Source organism: Arachis hypogaea, chromosome 11 (assembly GCF_003086295.3).
Source record: "Arachis hypogaea cultivar Tifrunner chromosome 11, arahy.Tifrunner.gnm2.J5K5, whole genome shotgun sequence".
Lineage (NCBI taxonomy): Eukaryota > Viridiplantae > Streptophyta > Magnoliopsida > Fabales > Fabaceae > Arachis > Arachis hypogaea.
The window spans coordinates 32,628,733-32,644,077 of NC_092046.1; the positions used below are offsets into that span (position 1 = coordinate 32,628,733).

Sequence of the window (15,345 nt, forward strand, 5' to 3'; positions counted from 1 at the left end):
GAATCTCGAAAATTCGGACACTCTAGCTATAAACTACCAGTTGGAGGTATCTACCACGGGAAGTCCATGAAATCAAATAAAAAAATTCAAGAAAATCATTTTGACATTCAAAAAATAAAAGTATTGACTCTTAATCCTAGAATCACAATATGCAAACTTTAATTAAAAAAACTAATTCTCAAACTCATAAATCGAGGTAGTAATCTACGATTGATAGAATTCGGACTTTATAAGAAAAGTAAGCAAAATAAAAAGTTGCTCCACCTTAATGAATTAGACACTTGGGTTGAAATCTGAAACTCAAAAAACTTTTCTCAAAAAAAAAAAGACATCGAATCTAGAAATCTGTTCTGAAATATTTCTATAGGCTCAATACTAAAATCGGATTCAAAAGTATAAGAAGTTCTAAGAAATCGGTTTGATAATTAAGTATTCTCTTGAATTCCAAAGGATATGTTATAAAGAGGACATTAATTCCTCATAACTCATTTTAATGCCTAATAACTCAATTTTATGAAATTAATTGTTACATTATAACTATCATTCTACTATTAAAGGAGAATGTTGAGTGTATAAAGGCCTAAGAGCATCATATAAAAAGAGATCATAGTAAAACATCAATCATATTATGATGAGAGTAGTTCATGAAAAGAATAATCTACATAAAACATGTTCATAACATCACAATTTCACAATATATGCATTATTTTAAATATGTGTACTAAGACATGATCTCTAATTTAGTTTTTTTTGCAACTCATACTAAATTAAGCGTCCGAATCCTTGCAGAAATACTTCCACTATTAAAAATAACAAATTCGTGACATTAAAAATTTAGAATAAGAGAATAGTGATAACATCGTGTCTCCAATTTATTTTTTATATCTTAAATTTAGACGAGTAAAAACACTTTCGAACAGTATTTTTGTCTTAATAATAAATAATTTGATTAAAAAAAGAAAGGTGTAGGACCACACATCATCGTAATTCAAATTAAAAAGCATATACCAAATACGTGATGTCGAGAACTATTGTGCATATGTTGTGAATTTGGAAGGTTTATATCATCCCAATCAAGAAGGAGAACATGGGTCATGGACACGTAGCATATGTATACTTGTTTCTTTCACACATTGAAACGAACAGACAAAGAAAACAGTTACGAACAAAATCGCCTAGCAAATTAACATAGGTAAGAGATCTTGTTCCCTGAATTTTGCTACACGGGTTTGGTTCCGTACTAGCCCTCTCAACGTTTCCATTAGAAAAATGAATAATAGGAAGTAGGAACAGTAGATCTTTTGAAAAATTTGCGATAAATTTGACGTGTCTTTTTTTTATTATTATTTGAAAAATAACGTATCAAATTCTACATAATGTAGACTATATATAGACGAAAAAGGGGATTTATGTGCGTATAATGTAGTAGATGACATCATATCAATTCACATTCAATTATTTATCCTCAAAGTATGATATACCTTCCATTTGGATTCAATAATATTTATATATATAAAAGTATTTTTATCCATAATAACGTTATGAAAATATAAATCTTTTGAAATTATGTTAGCTTTATTCTAACATTATAAATTATGTTAGAAAAAATTTATAAAATTAAATTACTTTTAAAAAAAAGTAATATAGAACAAAGTTCTTATTATCTTAAAAAGACTAAATTAAATTTTTTATAGATAAAAATATTAAATAATAAATTTTTTAGTTATTATTTTTATAGAAAATAATTTAATTTTTTATTAATAATTAATTTTAATATTTATTATCTAAAATTTAAAAAAATTTAATGTGTATACTTTTATATTTTGATTAAGTGTTAAGTCTCTTGTACAAATAAAAGTACTTAACTTTTATGTTTGCTATTTGAAAAAAAAATCTCTATATATATATAATTAGATTTTAATTAGTATTAAAAAAGTGACATGTGATACATTTTAATTATAAAATTAGTAATTTTGGTTGTAAGATTTATATTAATAGTTATAAAATTAACTCAAAATTAATTTTTTTAAAGCAATTGAATCTTGATTCTAATTATTAATCATAACATTAGTATTTTTTCAAATAAATTATATTTAATAAATATTTAAAGGTAAAAAAGCAAAAATATAAATTAAAAATATAAACAATAAAATTTTGAAATTAAATAAAAAATTAAAAAAATATAAATATAATAATAATATATTTTTTAAATAATATTACTGGATTTTTTTAATTATTTTATTTTATTAAATTTATTTTTTGTAAAATAAAAAGATGGGGAGAGATAGAAATAAGAGAGAAAAAAAGAGAAAGATAAAGAAGAAGGAGAAGGAGAGATAAAGTTTGTTAATTTTGAAGAAAAATATTTTATTTTAATTGTAATAAAAGAATATCTCATGATATATTTTAATTTGTTAAATTAGTATTATAAAATATCAATTATAAGTTATATATAGAATGAGAAGGGTAGAAAGAAATAGAGGAGAAAAATATAAATAAAAGAATGAAGGAATAAAATTTATTAATTTTAAAAAAAAATATTTTATCTTAATGTTAATGAGAGAGTATTATATATAAATTACAATAATAATATAATATAATATAGTTATATCTCAATTTTAATTTTAATTATAATTAAAAATATTATGTTGTATATTTTAATTATCAAATTTATAATTAATCATTGATAATTATATATAAGAGAGATAAATTGAGTGAAAGAATAAGAGAGACATAGAGAATGGGTCAAAAAAATAGAGGATGAGGAGAGAACTTTTTAATTTTGAAAAAAAAATTAATTTCAATTACAATAAAAAAAATAACATATGACATATTTTGGTTATAAGATTAGTAATATTTAATAGATTTTAATTTCCTTAATGGTAGTAGTAGTGCAAGAGGGAACCATTAGCAATATTGACATAAGGTGTATTTTTAGTGGTAGACAAAGAAGAGAAAATATGACGCAAATGAGACATATGATTAAAGCAACCGGAATCAAAATACCATTTAAAATTACCTGAAGGAGTCAAAAAAGTAGCAGGAGAATTACTAGAAAGAGAGAGAGAAGATGTTTAAGAAGAGACGCAAAATTAGATAGAGAGACAGGAGAGGGGTTGAGCGGAGCAGAGGCGGTAGATTCAGTAGTAGCAGCAAGTTGGGATGAGAATGATACTTGAGGTAATTAGGACGTGGTAGGCGAGTAGGACATGTAGTAATCAAATGTCTCGAGAGCTTGCAGTAATGGCAGAACAGTTGTGGACAATTGTAGCTAATGTGACCTTTCTGTTGGTATTTGCGACATTCAACAGAAGGAAAGTTTGAGAAGAGGTGCCTAGAACGGTTACAGTTTAGACAGAATTTACCCTTTCTATCTATGGCAGTAAAAACATCTAATTTTTCCATAATAGTAGATGCAAAAATCAAAGAGATGAGAGAAAACTACAAATTCGGGGTCAAAAACGAGAAAACGGAAAGTAGAATTGGAAAGAGCTCACCAAAAAATCTTAGGGGGGTCCCACAATTTGCCACATCAGCGCCACATCAGCAGGGGTAGGCCACGTGGCAACGCGTGATAGGAGAAGGAAGATGCATTAGTGCTTACGCGAAGAAGGAGGTGGCACGCGGGTCAGAGAGGCGGGCCGGATCGGGTTCAACGTGGGCTGGGGCGGGCCGTGTGATGTTTTGGTTTCGACACGTGGAGCTCTGGGTGCTGTTGATCCTGGCAGTGGATCCAACGATGCTCGAGGTGTCTAGAGAGTGGAAAACCTGAAGCGAACACTGATCTTCAGGAGGCACGTGAGGGCGCGTCTGGCGGCGGCTGGCGACGAGTCTGGAGGCGTTGGAATCGTGACGACGAGACGAACACACTGGTGGCGGCGGTGATGAACCAAAGCGTTGGAAAATGATCGAAAAACAAAGGTAAAACACTGCCATAAGAGAAAGACAAAGGGGCTATGAATGAATTTTCATGGGAAAAAAAAAGAATCTATATTCTGAAATCATGTTAGAAACAAGAGAGTAATTTGAAGAGTGCATTATTCACGTTGTTGTTAAATGTACAATGCACAAGGGTATATATAGATATTAGAAGAATTAAAGTAATAAAAGTATAAAATATTACAATAAATACACAAATATGTTATATAAATATAGGTGATATTAATTGATCCTAATTTATTCTAATTATAATTTAATATTTTTAAAGAGCATTTATATTGAATATTTTTATCACATTTTAAAATATTATAAACATATTTTTAGTAATAACAAATTTGAAGGATATTTTTTCTTTAAACAAAAAAGGCAAAGCTTATATTTATCATTTCAAATATTACTATACATGTGTGGCTGACTGGCTGTGATGCATACTGGAAATATGAATATATAATTATGGACCAAAAAAAATAAAATAAAAAAAATGAATATCTTTCGTTCACAGTTATTGGAGAAGAATATAATATTTATCAAAATCATATATCCATTATATATATCTAATTTTGAGGCCAAAAATTGCCACGTGGCATCTTCTCATTATCCCTAAATAAAAAATGTTTCCCGCTTTTTTTACTCTATTCGCGCTTCTTTACTCCAATCTCAATCCCCAATTGTTGCATATTCAGATTAATGCTTAACAAAAAGTTTCTTCCAAATTTAACCATCTTTCACCTTTGAAATTCCCATGCCCTGTTCCGCTTGAACCTTGGTTTCCGCTTGAACCTTGGTCTCCAACAGCTTCCGCAACCTTCAGAGAACGCTGCCTTACAGTCACTTCACTGGATCTTCTTCTTCCATTTCCATCAACTGAGTCGCTCAATCATCTGCTCCCTAGCACTGTCGACGATTCAACTCACCACCTTACCACTGCATCAATTACTTCAGTTTCATGTGAGGCAGCTGTGTTATCCTTTCTATCCTTTCTACTCTTACCTTATGATTAGAGATTGGGTTTGTTCATAACTCTATGCTTATATTCAAGCAAGAGATTGGTCAATCCCTTTACTTTCTTTCACTGTATAGTACATGTTTGATGATTTTGAACTTAATAATCGGTGAATTACTTTACTTCTTTTTGTTTGCACATTACATGTTTGTTGAATTGCTATGCATAAACTTAGTTGCTGATTTTTTTGAAGCATTGCTTCCTTGCACATTACATGTTTGATGAATTGCTTTGTATTATAAATATTAGGTAGCCAAACTTAATAATCAGTGAATTGCATCACTTCCTTTCTCTTGCACAATACATGTTTGATGAATTGCTAGGCCTAAACTTAGTTGCTGATTTTTTAATAGCATTGCTTCATTGCGCATTACATGTTTGATTAATTGCTAGGCCTAAACTTAGTTGCTGATTTTTTATAGCATTCCTTTCTATTCCTTACTCTTCCTCTGTCTTTATTTTTCTTCTTCTTTCAAAAACAAAGAACACTTAACAAGAAGAAAGTCTTTTCACCAGGTCCTAGAAGCCTTCCAATAATTGAAAATCTTCACCAATTAGATACTTCTTCCCTTTATCTTTAGCTATTCCAATTCTTAAAGAAATATGGCCCTATATTCTCCATTCAATTAGGTCTAAGGCCATCAATTGTTATTTCATCCTGGCCAAAGAAGCATTGAAAAATCATGATCGTGAATTTGAAGGAAGACCAAACATGATTGCTCAACAAAAACTTTCCTATAATGGATTGGAGATCTTCTTTTAATTTTATATTCTTATAAGCACACTATAATATATTAATTCAGATTGAACTTTGTGTGGACCTAATCAGTGTGGTGTATTGCATTACATGATATAAATTGAAACTTTAATTATCACATGAACCTCATTTCAATCTATTATACATGCTATCATTCTTATTTCAATCACATATGGCATTTAACTTGAATTTATACATAAGTTGTTTATACATATCTAAGTAATACTTATTCATTAGTTTGTATAAATTTTATTAGACATCTTTAATTTAAATTGCTTTCTATTTTAAATTATTATATTATGATTTAGTATTTGATATTAGAGCTTATTAGTTTATTCTGTTATAATTTTTGCAGTTATTATTAGAAAGAAAAGAATGAATTCTACTAAAGATGAGTGCAAAAAGGCTAGATTAAGAAGAAAATCAATATTACTGCTGAAAAGAGGGCGACAAAAAAAAACTGGTGACTCTCAAACTAATGAAAGGAATATGAAAAATTTAGGAAAAAGAAAAGTGTTAGCTGAAATCACTAATAGAGAGTCAAAAAAGAAAAAGATTTTCATTGGTATTGGAGAAATTCAAAAAAAAGCTACAAGGATAGAGAGTTTGTTGCAAGTACTTCATACCTACCAGTACATATGTTGACTGATGAACTTGAAAGACTAGAGTCTTTTACACAAATATTTTTTAATCCAAATGCATTTCAATATGGAGTAGCTGCTGGTCAAGATTATTCAAATACAAAGAAATCTATGACACATCCAAGTTGTCATTTATCTTCTGGACGACATGTGATCAGTGGGATGAAGTTATTTTCTCAAGATTCTGAATTTGATATTTTAGAAGATGGATTAGTTTTTGTTAGAGTTGATTATGATTTCAACTATGATGATATTTCTGGTGAGTTTGCTATGAGAAATTAATTTTTTTATGCTATTAGTACTGTTACCTATTCTGAGTTAGTTTAGTGTTTAACTTTTCTATTTTATATGCAAGTAGCTTCTCAAAAATTTTACTCTCTGAGCATTGGTTTATATGAAAGTAACACTGATTTTCAAGAAGGTACTATTATGCTATGTTTTTATTATATTGTTTCACATATATTTATTTTGTCAATTACTTTTACATTTATTTCATTTTGAAGTTAAATTTATTTAGTTGAGAAATATTATATTTGATATGATACAGGTAATGGTCACCAAGAAAATAACTTTCAGTTCACATATGGAGGTAAAAGGTTACTTTTTACCTATAAATATTCTTTTTCTTTTGTATTGTATATTCTAAAGAAAAAAATTTGTCATATAATGCAGATTATTTTGATTTCGGTGATCCAATTTCAATTTGTCAAGAGTGTGGTGCTTTAATGTGGTATGATGAAAGAAATCGAAAAAATAGAAATTATATCATTCCAGAGTTTAGTCTATGCTGCAGTTTAGGAAAAGTGCAATTGCCTTTTCTAACAGAGCCTCCTGAAGTTCTAAAAGAGTTACTTTATGACTATGGTTCAAAGCATTACAAGAATTTTTAAAATAATATCAGAGCATATAATCAAATATTTGCATTTACTTCTTCTGCTGGAAAGGTGGACTCATCTATAAACAAAGGCCATAGACGTGCTCCAACGGTCTACAAGATTAGTGGAGAAAATGTTCATTATATTGGTAGTTTAATGCCTATGCCCGGTGAAAAACCTAAGTTTGCTCAGTTGTATATCTATGACACAGAAAACGAAGTATACAATAGGATAGCACCATTTAGGTAATTTGCTTTATCTAAACTCGATTACTAATATGTTTTTTTCCATTTATATTTTCTGTCTATTTTCTATATCATTTTGTTTAGCTATAGAAGTTCTTATTTTTTTTTACTTCTTTTTTATTGATGTTGTAGGTCAAATGATTCTGAATATGCTATTGACTCTGAGATTGTTGGCAAGTTACAAAAGATGTTAGATGAGAATAATGCTTTGGCAAAATCATTTAGAATGGCAAAAGAAAGATTTGCAGGTTCTAATACAGAACATGTAAGGTTGAAGCTTTTAAGTTCAAGGGAAAAAGATGGAAGAATTTATAATTTGCCTGATGTTTCTGAAGTGGCAGCTTTAGTTGTTGGTGATATTGATTCTCTTTCATCAACCAGAGATATAATCTTAGAAAGGCAAGATGGTCGCTTAAAGCGTATAAATGAGATTCATGTTGCTTATCTTGGTTTACAATATCCACTTCTTTTTCCATATGGAGAAGATGGCTACAGAATTGATATTCAACATAAAATCATCGGGAGTTTGAAACCTAACAAGAGGAGCAAATTGACCATGCGACAATTTTTTGCATTTAGGCTTCAAACCAGGAAAACAGAAGCTCCAACAATACTGGTTTCTAAAAAACTTTTTCAGCAATTTGTAGTGGATGCTTGCACTATGATTGAGTCAGAACGTTTGTTATATTTTAGGATTCATCAAAAGGAACTTAGAGCTAATGATTACAAGAGTTTGAAAATTGCTAAATCTACAGGTCAAATAAGTGGCTCAAGTGTAGGAAAAAGAATAGTTTTGCCATCAAGTTTTATAGGAGGTAGGCGTTATATGGATGGCTTATACCATGATTGTGTTGCAATTTGTGGCCATGTTGGTTATCCAGATTTGTTCATCACTTTCACATGTAATTCAGAATGGCCAGAGATCAAGCGACTCTTAGACCCTTTACATCTCAAACCAGTAGACCGTCCTGACATTGTTTGTCGAATGTTCAAAATGAAGCTTGATATGCTAATTAAATATTTGAAAAAGGAAAGATTCTTTGGTAAAGTTGTTGCTGGTAAGGTGTACATTAAAAAAAAGTATATACTATTTTAAGAACATCAAGTATATCTATAGTTGCTAATATGTACTATATTATGATTTATGTGCAGATGTTCATACAATTGAATTTCAGAAACGAGGTCTACCACATGCTCATATTTTGATATTCTTGGATTCTTTAAGCAAATTTCCAGATCCAAAAGATATAGATAAAGTAATTTGTGCTGAGATTCCTAATCAATTTGAGCATCCAGAGTTGTACAAGGCTGTAAAAAAATTTATGCTTCATGGTCCATGCGGTTCTATAAATATATTTTCACCATGCATGAAAGAAGGTCGTTGTTCAAAGTTCTATCCCAAGTCTTTTGCTGATTTAAAAACTATTGATGCTGAAGGGTATCCAATATATAGAAGAAGAAAGACTGGTTGTTATGCTGAAAAAGGAAATGTGGCTCTAGATAATCGCTATGTTGTTCCTTATAATCCTTCTTTGCTAATGAAATATCAAGCACACATGAATGTTGAGTGGTGTAATCAGAGCAGAGCAATTAAGTATCTCTTCAAATATATAAACAAGGGTTATGATCGCGTCACTGCTATTTTAGATAATGCTGATGATAGTGAATGCTCAAATAAAGTTATTGATGAAATAAAAAACTATCTTGATTGTAGATATATATCCCCATGTGAAGCTGTTTGGAGAATATTTGCATACCCTATTCATTCTAGAGAACCTGCTGTACAGAGATTGAGCTTTCATTTGCCTGGTCGGAATCCAATTCTATATGAAGATGGTGAAGATATTGATGATATTCTGTCAAAACCCGGGATTGATCAATCAATGTTTACTGCATGGATGGAGGCTAATAACAATTACTCGGAGGCTAAAGAGTTGATATATTCTGAGTTTCCAAGATTCTTTGTTTATAATAAAAAAGAAAAAATCTGGTCAAGAAGAAAGTGTGGCTATACTATTGGAAGGCTTTATTATGTACCTCCAACATGTGGAGAGTTATTTTATTTACGAATGATGTTGAATTTTGTTCGAGGTCCTACCAACTATGACCAAATCAAAAGTGCAAATGGTGTTATTCACAATAGCTTTAGAGATGCTTGCTTTGCTTTGGGATTACTTAATGATGATAGAGAATATATTGAAGCTATCAAAGAAGCTTCATGTTGGGGTTTAGGTGATTATCTAAGGAAGTTTTTCACTGTAATGTTGATGTCAAATAGTGTGAGCAGACCAGAACATGTTTGGAAAGAAACTTGGAGGCTTCTATCTGATGATATTTTGTATAATGAAAGAAAATTGTCTAAAAATTCAGGTTCTCCTTTGATTCTAATAAAAATTTATTTTTTAATGATTCATATTGTGTTTCTTACTATAACTATTTTATTTGTTCTTATATTGTTTTTTCTTTTTATTTGCAGATTTATCTTTGACTGATGAAGAGCTGAAAACAAGATGCTTATATGAAATTGAGATGATATTGCAAGATAATAGGAAGAGCTTAAAGGAATATCCTCATATGCCTTTTCCAGAATGTTTTGTGAGGCTGAAATTTCAAAATAGTTTAATTTATAAGGAGCTAAACTATGACAAGAACAATTTGAAAAATGAATTTCAAACATTATTCTCATCCTTAACACAAGAACAACAAGGTGTTTTTGAGAAAATTGTGGAAGCAGTTTCTAAAGAAGATGGTGGAGTATTCTTTGTATATGGCCATGGAGGAACAGGTAAGACTTATCTCTGGACAGTTTTGACTTCTTTTTTAAGGTCACAAGGAATGATTGTTCTTACTGTTACATTGAGTGGAATTGCTGCTTTGCTACTACCTGGAGGTAGAACAGCTCATTCTAGGTTTGCTATACCATTAACGGTGCATGAGGATTCTGTATGTAATATTAAACAAAATAGTGAACTAGCTGAGTTGTTAAAGCAAACAAAGCTTATCATATGGGATGAAGCATCTATGGTTCACAGATATAGTGTTGAGGCAGTTGATAAAAGTTTAAGAGACATTATGTCATCTACAAATAATAATAATGCTAATTTGCCTTTTGGTGGGAAGGTAGTGGTTTCTGGTGGAGATTTTAGACAAATTCTTCCTGTCATTCCTGGAGGTGGCAGGACAGAAATTGTTAATGCAAGCATATATTCCTCTTACATATGGGACTATTGTAGTGTTTTGAGACTTACAAAAAATATGAGATTAGAGGAATCTTCACATGCTGATAATGATGAATTGGCTTTGTTTTCACAATGGATCTTAAATGTTGGAGATGGCAATATAGGTGGGCCTAATGATGGCATCTCTGAGATTATGATTCCTACTGAGTTGCTCATATCAAATTTTGAAGATCCTCTTAGTTCTATTGTGGATTGTATATATCCAAATCTTCTTGAAAATCACTTGGATTCTAATTGGTTGCAATCACGAGCAATTCTTTGTTCTATGCTTGATGTCGTTGAGAAGGTAAATCAATATATTATCATGAAAATTTCAGGAGATGAAAAAATTTACTTGAGTTCAGATAGTGTTGACAAATCTTATGGAAGCGGACAGTATGCTACTGAAACACTTACTCCAGAGTTTTTAAATAGCCTCCAATGTTCAGGATTACCTCATCATGCTTTGAAGTTGAAGGTTGGAATTCCTATAATGCTTTTAAGAAATCTAGACCAATGTGCAGGTTTATGTAATGGCACCAGGCTAATTATAACAAAGTTATCTAATCATGTTATAGAAGCAGAAGTATTAGTTGGAAGCTATCTTGGCAAAAAGGTCTTAATCCCACGCATGTGCATGTCTCCTTCTCAATCACCATGGCCTTTCAAATTTGATAGGAGACAATTTCCTATTGTTGTCTCATATGCCATGACCATCAATAAAAGTCAAGGACAATCTCTTAGCAATGTTGGAGTGTATCTTCCTAAACCCGTGTTTAGTCATGGACAACTTTATGTTGCTATATCTCGTGCTCGAAGTAAGAAGGGATTAAAAATTCTTATTCACAACAAAGAAGGGCATGTTTTAAGTAGCACAACAAATATTGTATTCAAAGAAATTTTCTCAAATTTAAAATAGCATGTTATTTTTTATTATTACTATTTTTATTTTTTTATTATTTGTATTCTACATTACAATTAAACATTTTAGATATTTTTATTATATTTTATCATAGTTAATTTTAGTCTAAATATACCCGTGATTTTTCACGGGTAAAAATACTAGTATTACAATAAAAACGAAGGCAAAATCAATTTAAAAAGAATGCGCTGTTTGTACTTTGTATTTCAATAGTGATCAAAAAGGAATTTGGATCCTTTAAATTTTAGATTTTTATTTTAGAGGATAAAATAAAACTTTTTCTTATTAATTATTTTTTTATGTATTCTTTTAGTTTCACCTATTAAATAAATAGTAATAGATCATAGGGGTGTTCGCAGTGCGGTTTGGATCGGTTTTGAGTTAAAAACTCATTCGATCCGAACACTAGTTTTACTTGCGGTGCGATTTGGATTGGATACTTTTTTTAAAAAATTCCGATCCGATTCGATCTAATTTCAAGCGGTTTGGATTGGATTGGATTTGCGGTTTTGTAAATTAAAAAAATTAAATACATATAACAAGTCTCAACATCAAATTTTAAATAATCAACAATGACATAACAAATCTCAACAATATTTTAAAAAACTAACGATAACATAACAATGGAAATAAAATTCTAAGTTAGTTAAAATAAAAAAATAAATAACATTTTGAACATAAAATATTTATTAAATAATAATAATACATGAATAATATAAAAATGTATAACAAATTGAATATGTTATAAGTATAATTGTAAATATAATAATAAAATAATAATATTATAATACATTGTATGGTTTGGATTGGATTGAATTGGTTATGAAAAGTAGATCCGAAATTCGATCCGATCCAGCGGTTTGCAAAAAATAGAATCCAATCAAATCCGAATTAGTGCGGTTTTAGTCGGTTTTCGATTTGAATTGGATTGGATGAACGGTTTAATTTGGATCGGTTTAAATTTGAACACCCCTAATAAATCATATTTTACTCTTTTTTACAGTTAAATTCAAATTTTAGAGGATCTAAATCCAATTAAAAAATAAGGAAATGTGTGTATTATTGTTGGCGCGAGGAATTTGTGTGGACTGAAAATGCCAAAATAAAAGTGCGCAATTCAAGTTTAAGGTCAGCGAGTCACAGAATATAAGGAAACATCCAAAGTGGGCCTTATAAGAATACACATCTATGGTCTATGCCAAACAAACCAAAACAGATTAGAAAAAAAAGATCGGAATTGTGATGGATAACACTAGATTTGAGTTGCGTAAGAAGGTTGAACTATCTTTACTAGTTCTCATAACATAATTAATTTAATACTATCTTCAGTTCATAACCAGTCATTTTGGCTATTTTGTACACTAATTAAGAAACCTAAAACTAAGATTAATTGTAAAATTATTTATTAAAATACCTGTACTTAATAATTAAGTTATAGTGCTAATGCTCCCATGGTTATTATATGAAAGAAAAAATAACAAAAATATTTAATAAAAATTACATTGAAATAAGAATGAAGTTTTTTTTTCAAGTGATCGTCATTGTGGTGGTATACTATTCTACTAGTACTAGACACCAAAAAATATACTACTATTCTACCCCTTTCAGTTTCAGTCCATCCCCTTCTAAGGATGCTTTCGGTGAAGTAGATCAATTATTTAAGAATTGACGATATACATAATTGTTAGGGACCTTTTATCCACAATAATAATTTTAAGGGACCAAGGTATTGGGGATAAAAGATTGACACACGATTGACACTGTTATAGTACAATGATGCATGTATTTTTATTCCAATAGATTAAAAGAAAGGCAAAAGGTTCAAGTTGTCATTTTCTTCAAAAATCAAGACAATAGCTGCTATAGCCTATAAGCCGTGTCACGATAGTTTTGGGTGACCTATGTTCGATTTCACAGCCTTTCTATTCTTTTTAAGGTATTACACATGTCACGGTTCTGTCATGTAACAAAGAAAAAATACAAAGGTGTGTATATTATAGACATTTTGAAAAAGGGATTTTTCTGAAATAAAATAAAAAAAATTATTATTTTTCCAAACCTAATATTCCAACTTTAATTTCAGAAATATAAATTTTTTTTGAATGAGTTTGCCCAACTCTTATATAATTTTATAGAGTTTGCCGTACTCAGGTAAACTTCTTCTAAATTTTCAAAAATTCCAATTTTTAAGTCATTATCATCCTCTCGAACGGTGTATAAGAATACACAAAAATAGACGAATAACAAGTGTGGCTTTTTTTTCAATATCGCCGACACCAATGACAACTGTTCATATTCTGACCTAATACTAAGACTCAGGTCTAGATAAAAGGCTCAATCTAAAGATTGGCCTTCACTCGACACCGACCTTCTCTTAAGAAGTCGGATCCAGCACAGACTTGCTCTAAGGAAGTCGGAGCGAAGATTAGCTGGCAGATAACACTTATTCAAATTAAGTAACTGCCCCTAAAATCTCTCAACCCACTTCCAGGAGGCATATCTCAACTTCCCTAAGATAAAGGGACAGTTATCCACCTTAAAGGGTGGAACTACTCCAACGGTGGTTATTGGTTCACCACTATAAATACACTGACACTCCTCAGGTATCTCTAAATTCCAATACTCTCTAAACTTGCTTAGACCCTTGCTGACTTAGGCATCGGAGTGTCTTTGCAGGTACCACCCCCATTCCTTCACACATACAAGTCGGACGGAGGCTCCCAGACGCAAACTTAGTCAGAGGCTCCCTCCTTCAGACGATTGGGCCAACCCAACGAGTCCAGTCCACTAATCTCCGGTTACCCATCGTAACATTGGTGCCGTTGTCAGGGACCCGAGAGATCAACTAGTAATGACGGATGACTCGCACAAAGATGGCCACACAGCGTCCGATTCTGAGCAGGAAAATCAGGATGTTGGAAACAATAATGAGGATATCGACACTCACTCCTTGGTGACCAATCAGCATAAAGAAGGCACCTCAGGATTGAAAAACCCGAAGGCAAAATCTTCTGAAGGGCGCGAGTCAGGAAAGGAGGGACAACACCACGCAGCTGATTTCATGGGATTGTTCCACGACCATCAAGGGCGCTTGGAACAGTTGGAAAAAGAGCTGGAACGACAGCGAGAGGCAGAGAGAAGCTTGAGGAACGAGATTGAACGGCGAAAAGAGCTAGAAGAAAAACTCTTAAAGTTGGAGTCTGCTCTTAAAAGTTGAAGCTCCCACAGCGATCGAGAAGATTCTCCCTTGGGAGGAGAAGACCTGTTCAGCGAGGATATTATGAGGGCAAAAGTTACAAGAAACTTTAAAAGCCCTTATATGGACCTCTACGATGGAACCACCGATCCAAAGCATCATTTGAGCAACTTCAAAAGTCGGATGTATCTGGCCGACGCCTCTGATGCCACTCGCTGCAAGGCTTTCCCGACAACCTTGACGAAAGCAGCGATGAAGTGGTTCGATAGTCTTCCCCCGAGGTCGGTCACCAGCTTCGACGACCTCTCGCGAAAGTTCCTGATGCGATTCTCCATCCAAAAAGACAAAGTGAAGTACGCACCAAGCCTCCTGGGAGTAAAACAGGAGGTCGGAGAACCTTTGAGGGACTACATGGAGAGGTTCAATAAAGCGTGCTTGGAGATTCAAGACCTGCCCATAGGGCAGTGATTATGGGCCTAGTCAACGGACTTCGAGAAGGTCCCTTCTCCCAGTCCATCTCGAAAAGGCATCCGACTCCCTAAGTGATGT

General features: G+C 31.7%; 1 protein-coding gene across 1 annotated transcript; it reads left to right on the forward strand.

Annotated features, from left to right (window-relative positions):
• Positions 1–4,597: 4,597 nt before the first annotated feature.
• LOC112721222 (uncharacterized) lies at positions 4,598–11,597 on the forward strand. The gene is made up of 6 exons (XM_072205947.1): positions 4,598–4,887; positions 6,055–6,929; positions 7,013–7,460; positions 7,593–8,518; positions 8,613–9,830; positions 9,937–11,597. Exons 3-6 carry the CDS (start codon positions 7,372–7,374, stop codon positions 11,595–11,597), a joined length of 3,894 nt encoding a protein of 1,297 aa, XP_072062048.1. The 5' UTR covers positions 4,598–4,887; positions 6,055–6,929; positions 7,013–7,371.
• The last annotated feature ends 3,748 nt before the right edge of the window (positions 11,598–15,345 follow it).

Coding starts and splice junctions, on each gene's coding strand:
- LOC112721222 (XM_072205947.1), top strand. CDS start 7,372: ATGCCTATGCCCGGTGAAAAACCTAAGTTTGCTCAGTTGTATATCTAT. Junction 8,519..8,612: donor CTTTGGTAAAGTTGTTGCTG/GTAAGGTGTACA, acceptor ATTTATGTGCAG/ATGTTCATACAATTGAATTT. Junction 9,831..9,936: donor AAAATTGTCTAAAAATTCAG/GTTCTCCTTTGA, acceptor TTTTATTTGCAG/ATTTATCTTTGACTGATGAA.